The 24,711-nt window shown below is 42.7% G+C and overlaps 1 protein-coding gene across 1 annotated transcript in view; it reads left to right on the top strand.

Annotated features, from left to right (window-relative positions):
- The window catches only part of mcu (mitochondrial calcium uniporter), a 68,086-nt gene continuing 43,375 nt past the window's right edge, over positions 1-24,711 (top strand). The window contains exons 1-2 of the mRNA XM_088635226.1: positions 1-376; positions 23,774-23,884. Coding sequence (XP_088491352.1) covers positions 260-376; positions 23,774-23,884 — 228 coding nt within the window. The 5' untranslated portion in view covers positions 1-259. The remainder of the gene's footprint in view (positions 377-23,773; positions 23,885-24,711) is intronic.

Genomic DNA, 24,711 nt, shown 5'->3' with positions numbered 1-24,711 from the left:
AAAGATTTTGTCACGATGCGAAATGTCTTTTCCGGGTTTTTCATGTATACATTTAAAAGCTGTTAACTAGGATTAAACTACTTACAGCGTCTCTCTTCTGCAATACTTTTGTCCTGGCTCTTGCCCAGGTGGCCTACAACCCTGTTAGCCCAGCCTCTGTCCCGCCCCTCGCTCGCTGCTCGCTGCTCTCCCTCCCTCTCCCTCTCTGGGTTTGCCCGCAGCACTGCTGGAGTCGGGCTAGTTGGGTTCCAGTAGAGAGATGGCGGCGACAGCGTGCAGGTCTGTGCTCAATGTGTCCCGGAGCACCGGACGATTGACAGCCAGCTTTCCCGCATTGGGCGTCAGTAGGCACCGACACCAGCAGCACCAGCGGCCGGTGAGTCCCAGGAGCTGAGTGGTGGGGCTGAAGGGGGCGGGGGGGGGAGGGGGTAGGAAAGAGTATGTGAGGTGGGGGGACCGTCCTGAGCGGAGGGGGACCCGATCTTGGGATATATGAGCAGAAAACAGGGGGTTCGCATATGAAAGGGGTATCCATGTATGTTGGTTGTGTGTTCCATGTACGTCTGTGTGAGGTCTGATAGCGTATGCAGGACGTGAACCGTACTGTAGTATTCTGTAATGTACCCAGCAGGAACCGCAGCGCGCAATCTCCCATCTCGATCACAGCGCAGACTCTGGTTATGCAGCTCGCACTCTCTAGCAAAAACTGATTATTTATACCAATAAATATAAATGTAGACGTTTCTCACACATAATTACAGGTTGTATGAAGCGGTTTGTTTGTGTGCTTATCCGGAAATGCAACAGGACTCTAAACTTCATTAAACCGGTTTACGCGTACAGTGTGTCTGTAGTCCAAGTTATGTGTTAATAGATGGTTTTTAACTCTGTTCAAGTGCAGAATTAGAATAACGCTCCTATTTGCCCTTTTAAGAATGTGTAGCTGAAGCATTGCATAATCGCAGTGTTGTAACTTTATACTGTGTGTGTTATGTGCGGCAAGTTGCTTCTCCGTTCCCTCCCATTTAATAAAATAAGCACTTCAGACCCCTCGACCCTCCACACAGTCTCCGGTTAGTCTTGCGGTGGATCTGTGCTGTGTCTGATTAGTATGGTATGAACTTCAAGTCCCTGTACGTACGCAGTCCAACTAACCGACTCCCGGTTTTCAAATCAACATGCTAGTAGAACTCCTGGGAAAAAAAAGAAACTCCACGACATACGTTGAATCCCCTCCCTTTATGTTGAGCTGCTGTTGAGCACGGCAATTACTCAGTTTCCTTGTACAGTGTCGCCGACTTCCGAGGCCGTCGATCGCAGAGTAATTCCACCAACTCTGCCTTCTCTGCCTCGACAGGATACCAGCATCGGCCTGTTAATAGCTTGTAGTAAACCGATATCTATACATACACAAACTAATCGTTGAGCTGGGTCTGTACCATAAATCCCCATGAAGAATATAAATTATCATTACTCTCATCTTGGCTAGCGCAACAGCATGCCTCTTGTAATTCAATTTCTCTGGCTCTGTTAGCAACGCTGTGTTCCGTGTATTCATGCATTTTGGTAAAAAGGTCCTTGTGGATATATTCCACCGTCTATAGATACACAATTATAATCTGGCACCACTACTGTACGTCTTTCTTAAGATGTAGTAATGGTGTTCTACTGTTTCTGCTAATTCCAGTCGATCTCGAGTGTGAAAATCAGTCGAACACAGAGGACTTACAGTAGTTCATTTAACACTCATGACCACTTTCACAACATTACAGTACTGAGAGTCAGATGGCAGGCTTTTTTCATGTCACTAAGGTTTCTTACCTCCGCTGTTATTGAACAGATGCCCGCTACATTAAAATGAGCACCCACACACAACACGTTTTACATTTAATGCAGTGGAGCAAAATGGATTTTGCCCTCTACAAAACACTTGTAAAATATCACCTCTCTGTATGAGTGTTGGGCCCTGCATGGAAATCACCTGTTCATGTTCATCTCAACCACTTCGAAACTGTCACCTTGGAGAGCTGGTTGGATTGCGATCTGGAGAGGGGGGATGATCAAGTCTCACCGTGATGTACGGGGGTGAATGCAGTCTTGAAACGATGACCGGTGTCTGTAACTACAGTTTGGTTCTGTGCCACATGGTTGTAGCATCTTCCCGATAGCTGCTCTCGGAATGAGTGAGCTTTGTGTGCGTTTTCAGCTAATGCTCTGTACGTCTCTGTCTGGTCACATTGCTTGCCCCAAACACTTTGTGGCTTGTTAGCAGACTTTTCAATGAATTCGATTCTCTGTAGCTAATGTTTTGTAATTGACCACCTCACTGTGCAAATGGCAACAGTTCCTTGCTCTGTTGAACTGTGTACCCAAGAAAACCTGGCAACTAGGATTTTTAAAAATCTATCCTAAACTGTGTGTCAGCTTTGAACTTAAAATGGATTTAATAGCCTTGTCACTTGAACTCTATAAATATTCCATTTTTACTTCAGTCAGATGATATTTTGTGTTACAGCAGTGATAAAATCTTTCCTTTCTTACTCAGCTGGCTAGCTGGACATGGTTAGCATAGTTCTGGAGCCCAACAATGACAGTAAATCATAGTGCAGGCAGATCTCTTTATCACCTGGAGGGGCTGTCAGTGCAGTTCTCAGTGTCTTAATCTGTGAGCAAGCCGATAGATCGCTGCAGTACACTCACACCCTGTTCCTGTTAGCTGTATCTTTAGATGATGGCCTTACTCCGCATCTCCGTTTAAAGGCTTGTCAACTCCATGGTGAGAGTTTGCGTGATCCCCCAATATCTCAGCACAGTGAAAAGTAGACAGTAGATGGGTGCTTGTGCTGAGTGTGTAAGTTCCTTAAAGGGCCATGTTCAATGCTGTCCTGTGATTTATGAGACAACCCCAATTTGAATTGCTTTTAGTTTTAGTTTATGTGGCCCTTTTCCACAGAGTGCATTTTGTAATTGTCTGCAAGTTTTATCGGTATTCATCTAAGTACAGACAGTAGTAGCTGTAAAAAGTGAACAAGAAATGTCAAATTATTCCATCTACATCAAAATATAGGTACTTTTTCACATCACATCTTTTCACATCACAACTTCAAGATGAGCACATTCATCAAATGTTAAGTAGTATGTGTACTGTAAACTGAACATTAAAATCTGTGTGTTGTCTTAATCACCATGTCTTCCCTGTTGTGAGTTTCCAGTGCTGCTGGGTTGTGGTTTCTGCTGACTTTGGCGTTTGCCTGCTGTGACTAACTCTGAAAGGTGAGGGCAAAGACAGTGAAAATCATGGATATTGATTCTTTTTTCCCAAACACGTCTTACCCCTCGGTGACCAGAGCAAATACATCAAGAACTTCCCCGCCACTTCAGCTCAGACCAGCCATTAGGAAGTCATTTTCATGAGTTAGCCTACTTTTGCTTCATTATTTAGTTAGCATGAGTAATAATGTCATTTGTAATGCTTGGCAGACACACAGAAAGACGTGAAACCAATCAGAGATGAAAGAATCGGGGAAAACAGCAGGTGTTCCTCTGAGTTCTTTGTGCCTAGCAGCGGTCAGTCTGGCCAGAGCGTCCTGAGAACCTACAGTAATTAATTGTGAGATTATCTGCAGTTATGCTGCTTAGTTCCTTCCCCTTGGTTTCTGTATACATTAATGCCTCATGCATTGCAAGAAGAAGAAGAACAGATCCTAAATGAATGTGTGCCATCTGGTTTTATTAAGGAAAAGTACATTTTGAATTTCTGAAGATCTGTTTTGTCTTAGTGGGGAGTGTCACATGCTTTATTGTACAGCTCAAGGACTCTGGGTCAAGCAAGGGCTCTGTCTGAGCAGGTGCAGATATGTCTGCTGGGGTCGGGGGTCACAGGCAGGTCACACTCACCCCTCAGAGCAGTGCCTCTGACCTGATTCCGACTGTCAGGCATGTTCCTTAATACTTGAACTCTTTTAGTCACCCCTGCTGTGCCATGTGCACCCCAGTCAACACACTGCACAACGTCTGCTGGACACCTCTTGGGGGGATTGTTGTTTTTCCTAAATGGTTCTCTTATAGTTTTGGCAACCAAACGAGCGAGTGAGGCAGAATTGAGATCAGATAATCACACTAAATAGTGTGATAGCCTGTGCAGCCAGCATGAAATAATACTGCAGGAACGGCAGGGCATATAAACTGTTCTTGGTTCAGCCTGGGGTTTGCTGTAGAATTGGTTCTTCTTTCCCATTCCCCCAGATAAAGAAATTCAGGGCTTATCGTGCTACGTGGCAAAATCAGCTCCTTGTTTTTATTGTGAGCATAAAATCCTGAACTGCAAAAGTAGCACGAGGAAAGTGAGGGCATGGAAACGGGAATATCTTGGTTAAGATTTAAAAACTACAGCACTGCCTTTATTGACTAACTAAAGTTAGTCAATAAAGTAAAGCAAGTGGTAGTTTGAGGACTGGACTGCTGGCTTTTAGGAGTGTTCCACTCAAATAAGAAAAATAGCACTAAAATTATTACATTTGTTTGCTCGTTTCTAAATTAAGCTCGAACACCGTTTCACTTAAGAGCACTTATCTGATATTTTTTGCCCAAATCAAGACTTTCTTCAAGACTGTTATTTGCAGAATTTGTTGGGTATGATAAGAGATGACTGGCAAAACCATATTTAGCATGGGATGCTTTCAGACTATCTGAACACAATTTTGTTGCTTGTGCCATTAATGGTAGGATGAGAAAGACAGGAAACACAAATTCAACTACTGTTCCACTGAGCAGGTCACCACCTGCTCCCGCCACCTCTGACTACAGTGTGTCTATTAGAACTGTACTATCCTTACTATAGAGTCTGTAGTACTCATTTTTACTCCTCAGATTTATTTTGATTTAAACTAGGATATAACAGTTTTGTTTGAGTTCATCATTTTTAAGTGCTTTTCAAAAATCCATGAGTGCTTTAGTAAAAAAAATAAGTAAGCAAAAAAAAAAAGCTTAACATATCATGAAGTATCAATGAAGCCAAAATAGATCAAGGCTTTCTGTGTGGCTCAGAGGGAAATGAGAGACACCAAGCAATAGAAGCTTTCTGTCAGGAACAATGTTTCTGTGCCAGGATAAGGATTTTTCATAACAAATACTTAAGCTTAAATAATGTAACAGCATTGCTTAGTGGAATTTTGTGTGCCATCAGAAGGACTGACTTTAAACACTTGTTTTCTTTGTTTTCATTATTGTGGAAACTGAAAATATTTTTATCTGGACAGTATTCTGTAGATCGAGGTGATCTAGCTCGGCTCCTGGAGAGCCAGTGTGTCTGCGCATTTGTACCTCATCTCACCTTGGGATGACCTTAATCATTTTTGGCTTAAATGAACCATTGTCTCAACTCCTCCCAGCCTTCAAGGCAAGGATAGCCAGCTCCAGTCCTCAAGTGCCTGGTGTGTTACGAGCCGAATGTAAGAAGAAGCTTTAAGCTAAGATGAGGCATTTTTCTCCCATCTATCCTGGGTTTGTTGCTGGCTTTTGCAATTTATTTTCAACTAACTACTGATTTCTAGGTTTTAAGAAAACCAGGTGATTCAACTGTGCATCCAGCTATTTAGTTCAGTTACATAAGTAAGATCAGGGAACACAAACCACAGGACACTGTGGCTTTGAAGGAGTGGGGCTGCCCATCTCTGCTGTGAAGTACCGCAGCTCCAAAGACTTCTAGAACATTGGCAGGCACACTGGCCATCTAGGACTGGAGTTGGACCCCCAGCAATAGATCAGGAAGAAACATCTCTAAGGATGTCATTGTTCAAGTACATTTTTCCTTTAAATATTCCCTTGATTCCCAGATTAGTCATTTTAAAAATCAGATCCTGCTTCATTGCATCAGTTTGCATAGTGCAAAGTTGAGGTGATTTTTGGGAGAATGTGTAGAGGGTGGGAGGGGCACAGAGCTGCAAGAGTCTTGTTAGGAGAGTCTGCACATCGCCGTTTTTCTGGCAGTTATCGATAACTCTTAATGAGGGGGATAATTGCTGTATGTAACGTTGAGCAAGATTACTTCTGGTAATTTCTGAGAAAGCTGAAGGATGTTGATGTTTATCAAGTACGAACCATGACCTTTATTTAAAGTCCTTATCCAGGTTTCCCTCGGACCACTGAAGGTCAAAGCTACAATAGTGCAGATGTACACTTTCTCATTTAAATACTGAACCTTTAAGAAATTACTTATTGGCTCCAAATTGACCACCATTTTTTAGCAAATCTCTGGAAATGAATTGCTGTCTGTTACTGATGGCAGGTAATGTTAGAAAAATTGTTCAAGTGCAAAGCCTCTGGGCACAGGGAGTAAAGCTTATGTTAACTGGGGATCATTTTGCCTCTTCTTCCAGTGGATTAACATCACTATTCTACCTGCTAAATAACACTTTGCCCGCAGAAATCCATGCTGATCGGGAGAAAGGTGTCTTCTCAGAAATCCCAGCAAGGCTATCAGATTCTGTTTACTTTTCCGAGTTTTGAATGACAGTGTTTTCTGTTCTATTTTCGGTCTGGACGACCTAATTTGAATGTCAGCCTCGTAGAGGGCTGCTGCAGATCTATAATACACCTGAAAATTGCTGCCCAGTCAATCTGCGAGGATTCCCCTGGGTTTGTGGAATTCCAGAGACAGGGTGGGGGCAGGCGGGGGAAAGGAGGGAAAAAAAAGAAATTCCTCATCTTCTGAGCAACCACGAGGGTATCTTACAGTTTACACCGAAGGCAGTGCTTTATGTCAGGATGAAAATTCCTAGTTATTTTAATAATTGTTGTCTTTGGCAAAGATTAATAGTGGCTAGGAATGTTGAAAAAGGGCAAAATTAAGGATAAAGGGAAACAGTGCTGCCAGGAAAGCCTGATTTAATTAAAACATAATACTGGAGCATAAAATCAATAGATTGTTCAACACATTTGGTAATTACTTCATGCAGCTGTGTGATCTGGCCCTTGCTGCTGAGTGTACAGAACCTCAATAGCGAGACTCCTCTCAGCTGAGAATCACGGTGTGGTGATCTCGCAGGATACCACAGTGTGCACTGCAGAGAAAAGAGGATGACTCCTATTCCAGCACAGCGCTGATGAGGAAAACTGTTTCTGCACATTTCAATATCATATCAACTTTAGATGCTCGTTAATGTGGATTTACTCAAATTAAGGTAACAAGCAGTGAACACATTTATGTTGGCTACATGTGACTGTATAGAGTATTGCTGCTTGTTAAACCTGAGACTTATCAAACTGCTTTGTAATGGGAGTCTTAATTCTGTTTGGGTTTGGGTGGGGTGTTCAGCCCAGGGAACGGAATAAGAGCTTTGTGTTTATGTTTTGGTATTTGGGGCTAACTTAAGCTCTGATGAAATCCAACTTTTACTCACAGGTAAGTTACAAACCCACTGCTTGATGACACATTTATGCTAGTCAAAGGCCTCTTGCATCTCCCCAAAGGATGTCTGCCAACTTGTGGTTGTGGGTCAGAGTTTTCATTTAATAGTGCTCTCATCCTTTCATAAGGCATATCCATTTGGACAGAGAAACCAGTGACTACAGCATGCATATGGAGGTGCCTTTTTCCTGTTTTATGCTGCATTTTGATATATAGTCCTGCGTATGTCAAGTTGTTGGCCGCTGCACTATAAAGTGAGATATATGACACTGGGCTGCCAGCCTGTTTTTTGTGCTTGTTTTGTTGTGTCTGTTGTGTTTGTGCAGCACTTACTACCGCACAAGCTCAGCTGCTCTGTTCTGGCATCCTGCTAAGGGGTCTACTGAGAGAATCTCTAATAACTGTCAAAAGTTGTTTTCACACTGATTAAGTCAAGCTCTCTTGTCTGAGGAGCTGCACTGGAAATTCGTGTGTGCTGTCAGTCTGTGTTTCCAATAATATTAATTAGGTTGGTCATTTAGTATCATAGAAGGAAGAATGCGACACCAAGAAAAAAATACAGCTGTCTCCATTTTCCCACCCTTCAAACATGCATGCTTTTGAAAACCCAACCATAGTGTTATTTGGAGAAGAAAACACATGATTTTAGATACTAGATGCAAAATCTGGGCTTTCATGCATGTACTTTTATATCTTTAAATGTTTAAACAGTGGTTCTGCCCGGTAAAGATGTATTTTAGCAACAGAACAAAAAAAACTGCTTTCCTTTAGAGACTTTAGTGCTTAAGTCTCTTAAAATATGTGCTTACGAAAACTTTTTCACCAAACACAGGTCCCTGTGTTATAAAATTAGTTGTTCAAAGTGTTAAATTAATTGCTTTCCTGGGTGTGCATATTCCTTTTTTATTCCCATTTTATTGTATGGGTGATGTCACACAAAGCTCTAAAAATGGTAAAACAGTAAAGTACAGCACAGGCTTTATAAACAAGAGACAGTCACTAATTCCAAAAGGCTGGACTTTGGTCAAGGAGGAATGTATTATCAGAAAAGTAGTGTATTTGAGTCTTCTTCGATTAGGATAAAAATGCATTTCTTTCAATAAAGTCTTATGAAGTCTTTTTTTTTTGCTGCCTGATGTTTCTCATTGCTACGGATGCTTTATTAATTTGATTTGGGGGGAAAATGGCAGTTACCTCTATTGTCATTATCACAGGCTTCTGAAGGATTCAGTCCTTGACTTGTGCACTTATTCAATAATAAATCAAATGTTACCCTTGCAGATGAGTCGTTTCAGGAGGTGTTGTATACAGGCTACATTGCTGTGTGAACCAGAGCTTGAAGGAGCTAGTCTATCTGTTTTTTTACGATAATGCTATGATATGCTTCACAGGGAGCTGTTCGAAGGGCTGCAGTAACTTACATTTATTTATTATCCAGAGTGACCCACATTTGCACCCGTGTATACATTTTACAGTGTTCAATTGAAGTACTTTGCTCAAGACTACAACAGCAGTGTTTAACCACGGCTTTGAACCCACAACCTTCCAGTTATAAGACCAGAACCCTAACCGCTGCTCCACACTGCTGCCCTTTTAGTCATTCAGAACTTACAGTGGATAGGTGGTGCAGTGGCTGAGGTAACTGCATGTGTTTTATTTTATTAAAAGCCTCCTGTGTAAATCCTGGTTCATACCCCACACTTTGTGTGCATTACCCTCAGTAAGCTGTGACTTCTGCTTTCAAGGACTATAGTAAGTTACTACAGCATTAAACTGGTTTTGGTAGGAAATGACTTTGGTATACAGTATTTATGGATAAATGACAGTATTTCAGTATACAGTTGTGGAGGAATGCCGAAAGACGTTTCTTGAGTTGAGCAGAATCATATGATTAAAATTGTTTGGAATATGAGCTTAAGACACAAACAAGGCACTCATTGCAAATATAAAAAAGAAAAATCCACTTGCTTAATTGCAGAAGGAGTTGCACTCAGTCTGGGGAAGTGACAGAATGCGTAAGTGAGGCTGCAGAACTTCCCTTTGTTTAAATACAGAAATTGGTTCCGTGCTACTGAACTGGGAGGAGGTATAGAGACCTTTATGTGACAGAACCTGCGATTGAAAAGTGTTGTGAATGTCCAGCCATTGCGCTGTAAACACATTGCATCACTTGCTCCCATATGATCTGCTTTCCTCTGTCGTGATTGGGCACCATTATATCAGCAGGCTAAGGGGATTCTCCCACTGTCTCGCTGAGCCTGAGACGGCACTCTCAGCTGTGCTCACAGCACACAGGGGGGCATTACTTGGTTTTGTTCAGTAAGCCTTCAGGCAGGATGTAGAATTTCCTCTTAGCTTTATCCTATATCCATTTCCATAGATTGCTCTGTGTGTTAGAAAAAATATAAATGCCTAAATCTCCGGTCTAATTTAAACTTTGTGCCTTATCCTTATGTCGATGAAGTGAGATCCAAGCAAGACCATAATGGCAGTAATCCCATGCAAGATTTATTATGGTTGGTTTTAATTATGTAGGTTTTAAAAAGGAAATGTACCTTTATTTCTTTCTATGTTACTTGTGTTTTGCATTCTTAAGAAACCAATTGTAACTGATTCACTTTAGGTTTTATGAGCCACAGGCTTTCATACACATTTATAAAGAAGAAAGGAAAGTATAACTGTATTGTATTTTTAACTTCACACATCTGTTTATGCAGTCTGGCTACCAAAAAGTCATTCCCAGCATGTGGAAGTGGCTTATCTAAAAATTATTCATGCTCATTTGTATAATACTTTTCATTCCAAAATGCTGGTATATAGGAGGGGATCTGTTTCATGTACCACTGCAGTGCAGTACCCGCCTGGATGACACGTGTCAGCCCCAGTGCACAGCAGGTCAGGTGGAGAGGTGCGAAACTACTTCACCAATGGAATTGAGGAGTTGAGATTGTGCAAGCACAGAGTGAAATCTATTCTAGGCAGGCTCTATTGCTTTCTCTCGTTTGTGTTATCTTAACTGTGCCATTGGATCTTTAATGACCAACAAGTATTCAGGACCTCAGTTTAATGTCACATCCTAAGGACGGCAACATCCTACAGCACAGTATCCCCTGGCACCAGGCTGGGCCATTAGTTGGAATGGAAATGGAAATTCTGGTCTTGACAGGAGGATGTCACCTACTGGTCCATCCATACCTCTTACAGCAGCAGCTACTATCTATTATCCCAATACTGTTCAGCCTTGTCTAGCTTCTAAGTTCTGACAAGATCAGTCTACAAGGTGATAACACTGCTTTCTATCCATAATGTGAAAGCCTGAAGGTTGTGATACCTCTTTCTGTGCTGTATCAGTGAGTATAATCAGTACAATTGTAAATCCACTTCAGAAATCTTCCTTCTGCTTTGTCTAATCTGTTGTTGCTATGAAACTAAAACAGTTTCTTACCACGTGAACACATGTGAAGTTCCCGATTGAAATCTGTCACTGGTGTCACAACCCAGCACAGCACAGAGCTGCTGTGCACAGGTTTCTGATTATAAGAAGTGCTTTAGGTGCCTTATCAGAGAAGGAAGTGTCCCCAGTTTCTTAGATACCCTGGGAAACAAGACTCTCATTACACAGCAGTATAATTCAGTGAATTCAAATCTCTTGAGCACTTTTACACATTATACATTATAGAGAGGTAGTGTATTTCATCCATCCGTTTTCTAACCACTTTACCCACGACAGTCATGGGGGTGCCAGAGTCTATGCCGACAGGAATAAGGCAGGATACACCCTGGAGGGGATGCCAGTCCATCACAGGGTACCACACAGACACAAGCACACACAGACTCGCACCAGAAACCAATTAACCTGCCATTATTTCATTCTGTTTTCAATTTATACAGTTGTTTTTGTTTGGCTGCTATGTAAAAGTTGTACAACACTTTGGTGAGACCTCATTGAGAATACTGTATACAGTCAAAGAAGAACAGGAAGATTAATTCCTAAGAAGACAAGTTAAAGGAACAAAGACCATTCCCTCTTGCGTGAGGAGACATTATATAAATATTTATAACCAGAAAAGTGTTGACAAAGTCAACTCTGAAGACTACTGGTCATAACCGCAAAGCAAGGACCTAAAGAACACGTGGAAATAAGAGGGAGTGCATATAGGACAGAAAGTACCTCTTTACACAAAGCACTCTGGGAAAGCAACAGAATACCCAGCCATGCTGTTAAAAAAGCTTCCTTGTGGTCTCTTGAGAAATGGTTGAATGAGATGTTTACCTAATTAAACTATTAGCAGATAGCTAAATGAGTAAGTTGGGCTAGATAGCCTCCTATTTAACCTTTCGTTCTTATATCTGAATGTTCGTTCTTACCACTTCAGTCCAAATAACATAACACCCTTGAATTCTCCTGCACTTGAGTTTAGAGTAGATCTAAGACCTGTAATGGTTCTGACTTTTGAGTAATTGGAGTCTTATCTGGCCATGTGAAAGCACAGATAGCTTTACCAGTTGAAGGGTGATTGAAGTGTGAAGTGGTTTCCTGCTTGGCATGTTCATGACAAGTGACATCAGCGCCGTGACACTCCTACTGTAAGACTGGCTCCTCATGTATTGCATCACTCTTCCACACCTTCTGCAGAGTGCTGTACTGCGGTTACAGAGCTACTGACAAGTGAGGAGAGGGCATGCAGGAAAAAGAACAACTGCCTCTTCAGTTGAGGTCATGCTCTGTTCTCCTTTGCATGATCAATTCATGTCAGAAAATTTTCAAAACTTATTTCAGATGCTTCTTTACGGCTTTGCTGTCCGTGCGTCCTCAAAATAAAAGTCTGATATCTCAAATACGTAGTGTGTTCATGTAGTCTATGTTACATCTTCCGAAATGCAAAACCTGGTATGGCTCAAGCTGGTACACGTTGTCAGGTGTGTGGATTTGAGTCCTGACTGACTCACAAATGCTTATGTCCTCCTGACCTAGTATCTTGAATGACCTCCACATACAGAACTACACATCGCGTCTGCTCTTCTCTGTCTCGTCCTAGGTGTCGTAAATGCAGAGAGAGAGCAAGCAGAAGAAGAGAATGAGGGGGAGACTTTTGTGAGAGTTAGAAGTTAATTTCTCAACTCCAGCATAGAATGGATTGATTTAAAGAGGAAAAGAGAATCGACAGCCTGCGTGCCGAGACATGGTTTTTATTGGCAGAAGCTTGTGACAACATGGCGTCTTAACAGTACTTTCACAATGTTCACGCCTTTGTGCTTAATTTGAAATTTGTGAATTTTTTTTATGCCAATGAATTAATTTTGTCACCAAGATTTAATAACCGAGAAGTTGAGACTGCAATAACTGAGAAATTGGGAGTGCAGTTCCCCTTTAAATTTTGTTGGTGAGATTGCTGTTCCCCAAACTACCTGATTTGAATGGGAGTGCTATCCTACTCTTTGACATTATTGACCCGGAGTTAAAAAATCAGGCCCTTCTGGTTGTGCTGGGATACTCTGCTGTGTCACCTGTGGTGAGACACTGTAGTACGTCCTCACCCCTCAGCAGAACCTGCTCTGCTAGTCCTACCTCAGTCTACACGTTACATTCATAGTGCTGTATAGCTGGTCACACCTTTAATAGTGTAATGTGTTATGCCACGTCCTGCTGTATTTTTCTGGAGACCTTTCAAAAATCTCCTGAATGTTTTTCTAAGAGTGATTAGATTACCAAAAGAAGCACTTTGTATTAAAGGACCTCCACTCATTTATAACCTTTAAGGGGCTTTTCTGAACTGCATTGCACTTCACTGTAGTCTTCTAAGCTGTGTTTAGAGCTCTTCAGGGGAGTAGATAAAAAAGAAATGCAGCTTTTAATATTTGCACATAAAATGCAAGACCTTAGTTTAATTCATGGTTTAAGTGAATACAATAGTGTTCTACTGCAATTTGCCAGCATTTCCCAGTTTACTCGATTGTTTAGTATTGGGTACTAGCCTGTATAGGTGCCTGTATTTTATTTTTCTGTCTGTAAGTGTGCCATTTGTGTTGGGGTGGCACCATATTTGGAGACCTCTGTAGAAGGCTGAATTAGTGTGCTGTGTGTAGTACTGGGGTGCTGGGTCAGACAGAGTAGTTCACACTAAGTGTGTTAAGAACCTACAGATGGACAAGTCTATTAAAGTTTCAGGATTGGAAATAAATCTCCAATTGCATGTCAGTTTGAGACATTTCAGGTTCTGTGAGCCTCAGGGTACTGTATATCAGAAAACGCCTAGTGCTGGAATTCTTGTTTGTTACCATATTGTAAATATGTTTGCATAGGTTGGCGTGTTGGGTTAAAATAATTTGGGTTTCTGCTTCAGTAGTGTAGTATGTGAAGTTGAACAATATGTGCAGCTAAACCCGAACTGGATCAAACTGATGGGCAGAGGGAGGCTCATAGCTTCCACATAGAGTATATGGTAGTGAGAAACAGTGTTAAGCTGTCCTTCTGTGCAATTTTGAGTTGTCTGTCCTAAGCTGGAATGGCGCTAGCTCTTGCAATATCTGCCTTACACTACTTGTTTTTTCAATAAACAGTTTTACTACCAATTAGGGCTGGAGGAATGATTGTAGCATGTTTTGGATGCTAGTTCACTATGATATTTCAGGGTCTAGCTTAATGGGGCTCTTGGACCATTCAGCTAGTAGCAGCTGCCAAGTCTGTGCTGTAGTTTCTTCTGCGCTGGAGCTGTATGCATGTGGTCAGGTAATTATAGCGCGTGGGAGCGAAATGTGAGAAAATGTACTTGCAAAAATAGTTAACTCCTAAATAAATCGATACTGTTCCCATAAAGATAAAGATTAACAATGTTTACAAATATAGCAAGCTGTCTTTGACAATTTTTCACAAGCTGTGTATAAGTTTAAAAGAGACCCCTCCTTTATGTGACTTTCTGTTTTTGTCCTGTAAGCTTTCACTGGTGTCAAATGATAAACTGTACGTGCATGCACTTCTCTGTGGCTGTGTGTAGTAGCTGGGTTGTAGTATCTGTTTCTATTGTTGCCTTGCACACTGAATGTGATCAGCCTGCTATAACCCAGAGGGGACTTTCCAGTGTGTAACCTTTAATGAGTTTATTTAACGAGCTGTCTCCCCACCCCCCAGCCTCAAGCACCACCTTTACTGGGCTTGACTTGCGGCCCTTTACTTTCCCATAGTGCAGTGTGTGAGGGTCCTAGATTCTGATTGGCTAAGAAAGGACACAGCTGCTGCTCAGCTGTCTGACTGAGGTGTGGCATGACAGACTGTACTGTCTGAATGCGAGCAACAGTGCTGTGTTCGACTGCCTTTTTTTTTCTTTGCAACATCTGTGTTGTCTTTTAGAGAGTGAACTTGCAAAGTTATACACCTGTTTTCAGAAAATTAGGGACAAATCTGGCTAAACTAAAAGGCTTTGAAAAAGTGCCACATTTAATAATTTTAGGATCATTTTGTTATCCTGCAGCTGTACAGACTGATTGAGCTTATTCTGATTCTGTAATTCTGTCAATTGTGCAATGAGGTATTTGTATATACAGTAAGTGCATAATTTAAATGACAGAATAACCTCTGCAGGTTTGGTGTAGTGTAATATTTTTTAAAATATGAATCTTCAGTTATTTCTGTGTATGCTCACTCAGTTTGGAATTGCCAGCTGTCTTTACGTTTTAGCTTATAGCATTGGAGGAGAGGTACATTACTCACTGACATGGCCTTTAGTCTTTGGAGGTTGTGGTTTCACTGACAGCAAGGAAGGACTACTCCCAAACCAATGCCTGCAGCACTGAGACAATTGTGCACCATTGCTTGGAAACTGCCTGTCACACTCAGCTAATGACATGACCCAGGCTTGACCCTGTGACATCTGAATGACAGAACCCCTCCTGGGCTTTATCAGTTGAATACCCATGACCCACAAGAACTGTGATGCATTACAAGTGGAATATTAAGTGGAGTGATTGTTAGCAACATCAGTGTCAATTCCTTATGCACTCCACATCGCCTTGTCAACACAAATTATCTTAACTGTTAATAACCTTGCCGTGGGTTTGCTTGCCAGTTCAGCAGGAACCAGTTCAGGTCATTTCAACACGCAGGCTGTGGTAGGATACCCAGAAGCATTGTATGGGCTGTAAATTGGAGGTCCAGCGAAACCCTCCTCTTGCGTTTGTTTCATTTTATCTGGGTCCTTTCGCACTAATCTGGGACCCTGACTTACCAAGGGGGAAGCAAATGTCCTGAGCAAGAGAAAGATGTCAGTAATGCTGCCTAGCTTCATGCCGATGACATCTGGTGACATCCTTTAAGCTATTTAATATTAAGATGTAATATTACTCTGGGTTCCCAAATATAATGCATGAACTGCCTGTTCAAATGTGCACGCACAGGCATACACACTCAGGCACACACTGCATTCCCCCTCCGGCCTCCCACACACTCCCACCCACACAGTTCCATTTTCTGTTCCTTACTCTGCTTACTCTCTGCTAGCTCATGATTCCCGTCGGGGAATCTGTTATCGCCGATTACTAAGCCAATCAGACTCCGACCAACTGAACAGCAGTTGGGTCCTTTTACAATTTATAGTGTAGCAGACTGTCATGCAAATTATAATACTAGAGGGAAAAACACTATATATACTGTATATACTTTAGTGCCACATTTCCATGCAGAAGTATAAAATATCCAGTGCTCGATTACATGGGGCTCATGTGTGCTCTGCTGCTTTGGGGTGCAGTCAAGGTGAGTATTGGCACTACTGAAATGTGCAGTATTCTGGTTAGCCTTTCCCATTTCATCTCAGCCTGTTTTTTTTTTTTTTGACGGGGAATACTTGACTGTACCTTATGACTGATCTCCTTCTGTGCATGTCGTGAGCTGGTTAAGTTTTGAATCAGATGCATGTTCCTTTCTGCTCCACCGTCCTGAATGGTGTGGAACATGTGAAACGGGCGCAGTATCATCTGGATATTTTGCAGCGTTCTCTGCACACCCCGTTCTCCTCATCCTCAGTGCCCTGAAGATGAGGCCTTGTTTTTCTTTTTTACCAAGACTAATACTTAATGAAATGTTCTTATTGCTTCTTAATGTTGGCTCACCGCCTGACTCCTGTGCTGATTGGGGAGTTGTTCCTCTGACCCATCCTCTTTGGACTCTGTGCAAGCCGCACACTGCCTGACAGAAGAGTTTTCAGTATTTGGCTGAGCAATGTGTCTCTTGGGATGTCTGGATCAAAGACCTCAGCCTGCACTCGATGAAAGCCTCTGGACTTGGTAGCCCCCTCAATAAATTGAGGGGGCTCATCGTTTACAATATTGCTTCATCATTTACATTATGGATCCTCTATCCTGGTCCTGGAGGGTCAATGTGTCTGCAGGTTTTCTAGGTTTCTTTAAAGCACCGAAAGAGCTTGGAGAAGCCCTTATATTGGTTCCCTTAAGATAAAGGAAGCTGGTTTAGGTGAGGAGCTGAGTGGAAATGAAAACACGCTGACACACCAGCCCACCAGACCCAAGATTACCCATCTCTGATTTACAGACTGTAAATCATTCTCCTCTTACCCCAGAGGTGCTGTGGGAGTCTTGAAAGTCCTGGTCTCCTATCCCTGCCTAGAAACTCTCAGTCCGGGGCTGGTGTGGTTGGAGCTGTGGGGCACAATGTGATTTCTGCACTCCCCGTAAGTCAATACTTGGCTTGGATTAATTAGAAGAAACTAGAAGCCCCAGTGCGACCAGCTCTATTCATTCCCTGGGAACACTTTCACCAAACATGAAGAAATCAACAGTTAATGTACCCAGACTCTGTATTACTGGACTGGGAGGTCTCTGCACAGATCTCCTTGTTCAGTCTCATGTAATTAATATTTGCACTGTTTCATGGGTCACTTACTAAGCTTCTTAAAACACAGCGGCAGGTGCTGACAGAAGCCACAGTGTTTATGAATTAGCAGTCTATGGGCTAGAATGCATCTGTCTAATCACTGGTACAGAGAGCTGCAGCACTCTAGATTTGTCTCGGATGCCAGTCTGTATTTGACAATGCATTTGTAGCTTTACTCAGATGTTCAGAATCAGCACCAGGCCGGAGCTACACCTGACGATTGACTGTGTGCAGCCATGCTCGGTGATTTTGCATGTTCACCCTGATTGATTGATTACCTCAGGCTTGCGGGGAAGGAAATTTTCTCAGGCTGAAGAGAGAAGAGACTTGTCTGGTCAACAAGGGTGGAGACTGGACTGTTGCGCACCTTCCCATTTCTCTTGTTCTTTTCCCTTGCTATACGTCTCCTTCTACTCCTCTCCTTCTTTCCTTCTGTTTACCTCTCCCTTCTCTCCTCCTTTCAAATTGCACCTGTTTCTTTCTCCTTCTCCTTCCTTGTCCTTCCTCTCTCCCTGTGAATGGGGACTGTGGCAGTGTTTCCCTGTGAAGGACATAGCAGCTGTCTTTCCAGAGTTTCCTCGCTTGTCTTGTTGACGTTTGAAGTCGGCTTTCTTGCTGCGAGTTTTCCACACTCCTCTCCCAGGCTTCCCACACACTCCCACAGCGTGGACTCCGCAAACCTACGTGATTATGATCTCATTGTTATTGCGGAAAGCTTGCTTACTTTTTTTTTCTGTGACGTTCCGGGCCTTGGAAATTAAATTTGTGCCAAATCCATGCTGTCACCCCTTTTCTGACTTCTTCTCCCTCTTACTTTTTCTCTATTTCCACATCATTTCTTCCCTGCCTTCTCCCCCTCTCCCTAACCCTCCCCCTCTCTCCTTGTTGTGTTGGTGTGCCTCTCTCCCTGAAATACACAGGCTTGGCTCTGGCTCAGTCTAGAATATCAACATCGGAGTTCCTCCCCGGAAACTTCCTGGCTTTGAGCTCTGCGCACTGAGAGAGGGAGGGAGAGGCAGAAACAGAAGAGAGAAGGGTAGAGGGTTAAATATCGGAGGAGGGGCAGCACAATGAAAAAGGGAATAAAGGGCATATAGAGAGTGCAAACAAGAAGTGAAAATAAACACAGAAAACAGGCCCAGGGCTGTTTTCAGAGGCCGTTGTGGTGTAAGGTATGTTCTCTGTGGCTAGCGAATGGGCTGTTGTTCAGTGTGGCAGGAGCGGGCCTGTAAGCATGCCCGCAGGAACACACTGACTCTCTGTGCAGCTGTCTGGGGAATCCAGTACAATGCACGTCATGCCAAAAGAATGAAGGCATATTTGTATTTAGCCACTTATAAAAGCTTGGGCCCCATGGGCAGCATTCATAGTGCCTCTCCTATAAAAGTCCATGCTACATGAATGTTGCATCTACAGAGACTTCAGCCCTACAAACTTTGTTACTCAATAATTAAGGGTTTGAGACAAACCCCGTGCCTTGGAATACCATTGAAAATCACACTTGCTTAATGAATTACGTATCATGTAGTAGACAGGAGTAATGCTTGCTGCTTTTAATTTAGTAATTTTTGATTACTGTATGTATATTTGAAACTTGATTACTATTTCTTGGCCCTTGAATTTCTATATCTCACACTCTAATTTTGAGTGATTTGACATGGTGCTCGGGAATTAAAAGTGAGATTGCTTGTTGATGTCTCTTGATTGCTCCATGCTGTGCTCACTTACTGGCTCAGCCGATGCTAACTACCTGAACCCCTTCAGGATCCTAACGTGGACTCTGTCTGGCAGCACGGTCTGGGTCTGCGCGTGCAGATTTAAAGTTATTTAGCCCCTTGACACATAAATCTCACTTGGAAGAGTATCTCCACAAGAAGGGATCGTAAATGCTCAGTATATCATAAAACCCCTTACAAGAAATACAAGTAATTTAAAGAGACATTTTTGCTGTGTAGAGACTTTCTGCATTGCTTTGCATGACTCAAAAAATGTTGAATATTCATCAAAGAGAAAAACAAATGAGGTGAAAATGTCTTCAGCCGGATGTAAATGAATTGAAGAGGAAGGGATTCTGGTATGTGTGGCTCGAAGGGCAGGCTCCTGCTTGCCCAGCATGAGCCGTGTGACGTCTCTGGTAGGGCGCCCACGTCTCCGATCTCATTATAAGACTAGTCGGTCAGAAATCTCCAGAAACCCCTGTTTTGAAGGATATGGCTGCCTGCCTTTTATGAAAACCCCCACTACAGTGGACATGCCTGCATGCTCTCAATTAATGCTGGCTGATGTGAGCTAATAAGGATTCCCCTCGAAGAGCGAAGCTGCAGGGTTTTTTTTCAGGCAAGCCTGCCAAGCCATCCCGTAGAGACACGAGCCCCCCCAAAACCTCCTCCGAGTGCTGACTCAGTCCTGGGGAACCCCGGGTTCGGGAGTGCGGCAATCCTGCAAATTGTGCAGATTCTCTTAAATCACTGCCTCCTCACAACCTGCAAAAATGGGCTTTTTTGTGTCTTAAATATTTTCTGGATTAACGAGCTCAGGTAGAATTAAAATCAGGTGACCTTCAAGGTGTAATGTCACCTATCTTAGGTCAATCAGCTTTTATCATGCATTCATCAGGCACCTGCACCTGCTGCCTTTAGAGTAAACCCTTATTCACCACGGTGTTAGCATCACAGGACATGGGCTTTCTCTGTAGTGCATCAGAATTAGTTCGTATTGGTTTTTCTCTTACTGTTTTAGGTTTAGACTGTAGGTTTAGCACATGCAGACAGGCTTAGCTTGTGGCATATGGGTTAAATGCACCAAACTATTGCAATTCACGTTTGGTGTTCATGTTTGACCAGTTCATGTCTCATGTCATCGTGTCTGTTCATATCTGACCAGCAGTTCTTCGCTGATTTTAAGTTCTGTGGAGTAGGAGAGCTGGAGAGTGTTCAGTTGTAATGCCCAGAGTGTTGTAGATATTGACAGAATCGTGCTGAAACAGCCATTTCTCTTTGTGGTGGGAGTCTGTGTAATGGGGTGGGAAATTTGTTTTTTTTTTTTGCAATGTGAGATTATCTGCACAGCTCCAGTCTGGGGAACCTGCAATATTGCTAAGCAGAAGTTGTTCTGGGTCTGACCACACTCTAGCATGGTTTGGATGGTAATCTGAATCTATTAAGTGGCCTGAAACCTACTAGCAATGGTTTGTGGTTTTCTGCTCTCATTTTCAGTTGGAAGGAGGTGCTTCTGTGAAGTCAAGACGTGAGCGTGGTTATTGTTTGGAGTTCTGTGCTGACATAGAGACCACTTTCTGCTGCTGGGCAACGTGTTCCCATTTATCTGAAAGCAATACCAATTGTTTGGAAGTATCCAACAAGAAACATCACAAAATGGAGGAAATATAATGAAAATTTTGCATTATAAAGCACCACTTCAAATATTTTCCCGTTTACATGGCTTTAAGCCTTCTCGTCAAAAGACCCAGACATTGTTGAAGCAATTTTTGATACAGGAATAAGACTTATCGAAGAGCAGTTTGAGCTGTTTTACAGGCCACAGGCCCTTGTACAAACTATGCTGATGGAGCTGGAAAGCCAAAGTGTTTTTAATATTATTTCAACCACGTCTGACTATTCAAATATACTCGAAATAAGGTGACAACCGTGAAAAATCCTGCACCTGGAACTATCCATATCAGAAAACCAAGAGTGTCTGTCTCCTATACAAATGGGCTGTCTGATTTCCTTCCCCCCTTCTCCCTATCACTCTATCTTTTCTGTCTCCTTATTCTTTTCACCTCTCTTCCTCACTTACCGGGTCTGCCTTAGCTGCCTGTGTGCTGTCTAGGGAGTATGGGCTTGATTTGGAAGTGTTTAGGTCTGTAGCCCAGCACAGACACGGCCTTGGATGCCAGAGTTCAGCATGGAGAGTAATTCCCCCTTAATGACTGCAGCAGGGGCTGAAGCAGAGCCCCTCTGTGTGAAACGTTTTTTTTAAGTTGAAGCTCTGACATGTCATAGTTGGGTCCCATTCCTGTTTCATTTTAATGTCAGGGGCATTAACTTGGATTTGTCCTGGAATTGACATTTTTTTTAAAGCCAAATAGCTAAAACGGCTGAAAGGCTATTGCATCGGAATTGCAGAAAAAGGGAATTTATGCCATCCTTGCCATTGTGCTTGGGAATTGAAAATCCGATTTATTTGGGTTGGAATGCACATAAAAACAGGTATTTTTCTGGTTAGCAGGTAAAGGATCTTGGACAGTAGCAGGCTGCTACATCCCGAGGGAGCTGGGGTGTCTCATCCCAGGTGCCCCAGGCCCTGCAGGGTTTCTAGGTTTCTTTATCTTACCACCCACACTGGAAGTGGATGGAAGAATTCAATTGTTCCAGCTTAATTTAGGTTATCGTAAATCCAGGGAAACGAAAATCCAGCAGAGCTTGTTCGGGCCCTTGGGAATCTGAACTGAGGACCCCTCACCTGCTGTACAGTAAAAGCAAGGCCAAACTGTCAGTTTGGTAGTTTGGAAGGTGTTATGGCAAATAACAGTCTAAGCCCAAAGAAAATAAGAAAACTGCAGGGATGTAAGAACGTCTCCCATGAGAAACTGTATGGTCAGGGGTCTGGGTAAGATGGCTGTCTAAAAGCTGGGCTGTTGTTACCTCCTGACCCTGCTCAAACTGCGGTAATCAAGAGCTCTTTACCACTGTGAGTTCTTGTGCAGTTGCCATGGCTACAATATAGGCCAATTCACCTGGAGCACTGAGTGTGTGCGTGCCCATGCATTATCATCAATATGTGGACAAAGTTTTAGAAAGCAGTTTTATGAAAACCATAATTCCTAACAAGCAGACTATACAATGGAAATTACTTTTTACATGGAGCAAATGACATCCTCTTTCCACAAATACAGAAATCCAAACGCATGTGTGGTGGAGGGCTCGCACTTAGAGCACTGGCTGTGCATGAACCCGTCACACTCTGCACTCCTTCTGGGCAGATGGAGAAGCCCAGGGGCTCTGTGTAGTGCACAGTGTCTTCCTTGGTCTGTCATGTTCAGATCAGAGGACTGAACTAATGAGGAAGAGCACACATATGGTGAAACAATGACTGGAAGTAATGAACCTCCTGATAACACTGCCTGATCTTTGTCTGATGGGCTTAATTTTTCCCTGTTGATTCTTCCGTTTCCTCTGTTTGAATGTTTGAGATGTAGCAGAACTAATTCTACGATTTGTGATAGTCATGTGCTCCTTCTTCCTAACTTGAACTCTTTTTCTACTGTCATTTTGCTACCTAGCTTTGAAAAACTACTGAATGATTTAGTTACAAGATGTGCAGAGTCTGTGGGTACTGGCACACATGCTCAGAGGGGGTGTTCTCTTCAGGACGACACACTGCTGACTTAGGGTTGTCTGCTTTTCACTGTAGCTGCAGAAATGCATGGTGATGGAAAAATTGCAGTTCTGTTTACAGTGTCAGGGTAATAAAATAGAGGACAGTTAAATGAACTATCTGATACTCAATTGCTGCTCCAGGGTTAAACAAACGTTCTGAGCAAAGATGTCTTGTAGACATGGAGATACTCTTTGGTGTTAAGACCCAGCTCCCTTTTTGCGCATGACTGAGTTTGGGTGTCGTAGGTTGCACTTTCTCTGCTGATTTATCAGACAGAGCAGACGGGATCATGGATTGTACTGTACAAGTAACAGAGAATAAAACAACGCTAATTCTGCCTGATCCATTTCATATTTGCCAACATTTGGGTTATACTAGAGTAAAAAAGAAAATAAATATTTAAACTAATGAGGTAGTAAGCAATATCTGGAATATGGTGCCTTGTATACAAGATCCTGCAGGCTTAAAAAATCCAAAATGCCTCAAAATCAGTGCAGCACCAGTCTTATTTCAACCTCTGCAACCCTACCTTTGATATTTGCAGTCAAGGGTAATTAACAGGTACACATATACTGTACTGCTGACGGATGTGTTGCAGGCTTGAGACTTCTTAAAATGCTTTGTGGAGGGTGAGAGAAATCCTGAATGTCCCCCCCCCATCTCACTTTGTGTGCCAAGTGAGCTCCTCACTTCCAGAATTAAAGTGTTCATGTTCTGACCCACATACCAGTCACTGGCCAGAGCTTCCTGTGCCACTAGCACCATAGGTCAAGAGTGTCCAGCTGCAGCTGACGTTCAGAGGTGATATGATCATTTTGCCATTCCTTGTCTGATTTCTTAATGCAGGCTTTAGTCTTTAACGCAGGACAGCCTAATCAATTTGGACTTACAAACCCTGAAGAGTATAGAAGTGCCTTATGGCCTTTGAAATAAACCTTCCTGTTTTATGTTTTGTTGAAATATTCTTTGAGGTGCCCCGTTGTTCTTTCTACACGGGTTCACACAGGTGTGTCTTGCGTCTCTGTGGGAAGGATAGCACTTTCTGTTGCTGTGCCCGACCCTTACAAGGCCATTTCTCATGTCTGTCTCTCTCTGCTCAGGAGCCCCTTCCTGCCTCCCTCATCCATCAGACCACCAGGAGGGTGCACACTCTGCGGACGGCAGGCAGGCCCCATCTCCTCTCCCAGACCAGCACCCCTTTGTCACGCCAGGTAAGCTTGTGCACCAGAGCCACGTTGGCTCCAGACTCTCTTCACCTGTTTGTTATGGTATTGGCTAACTGAAGAGCACAAACAAAAAGCAGAGGGTCACGCAGTGCTCGTTCCTGAATCTTCTCCTTCAGTGTCTCATCACGATTAACGTCCGCCTGCCATTGCTGAGGTGGCAGCAGGACCTGCCGTTGTTGCTTGGTTGACACTTGAGATGGAGCTGATGTCCTGTCACATTAGAGACGTCCCCTGATTGGATGCTGCTTTGGAGAGCGTGGTATCAGCCACATGTATGTGCCGGATGAGCAGTTAATTCTTCAGTGGTTTTGTCAGAACGTTTAGGGTGTTTGTAAGCTGTTGACCTGAATAAAACAAACCTTTCAAAAGCTGAAAGAAAGTAATTTGTTAATACTACTGTATATTATATTTTTTTAATATGATGAGTGCATCGAGCAAGTGATGTTCAGTGAGTAAGAGTGAGAATTTGTGAATGTATTTGGGAGTGCACAGAGACGAGGAGGTGAGAAATACTGAAGCTGCCTCTTTTGAGAATGTAAATGCACTACAGCGATGGCAGGCTTTGTTCATTGTAGTTTATAATCATATCAGATGTTTTTTTTTACTGTTTATTAATTTGCTGTTGAGGAAGCAAATAAAATCCAAAAAGATTCAGATAAAATTCAGGATTGGACAAGGACCCAGCAGATGGCATTCACTGTAGACAAGTGCAGAGTTTTGCATGCAGGTAGTGAAAGCATAAACTATGAATAAGAAATGGGAAACGCATGATAGAAGAGTCTACTTATTTTAGACGGGTGTTTGTGTTGACA

This window comes from Lepisosteus platostomus, chromosome 6, assembly GCF_059453375.1.
Source record: "Lepisosteus platostomus isolate fLepPlt1 chromosome 6, fLepPlt1.hap1, whole genome shotgun sequence".
Lineage (NCBI taxonomy): Eukaryota > Metazoa > Chordata > Actinopteri > Semionotiformes > Lepisosteidae > Lepisosteus > Lepisosteus platostomus.
The sequence above is the reverse complement of the archived record's forward strand: the minus strand, read 5'-3'. Positions and strand labels throughout refer to the sequence as shown.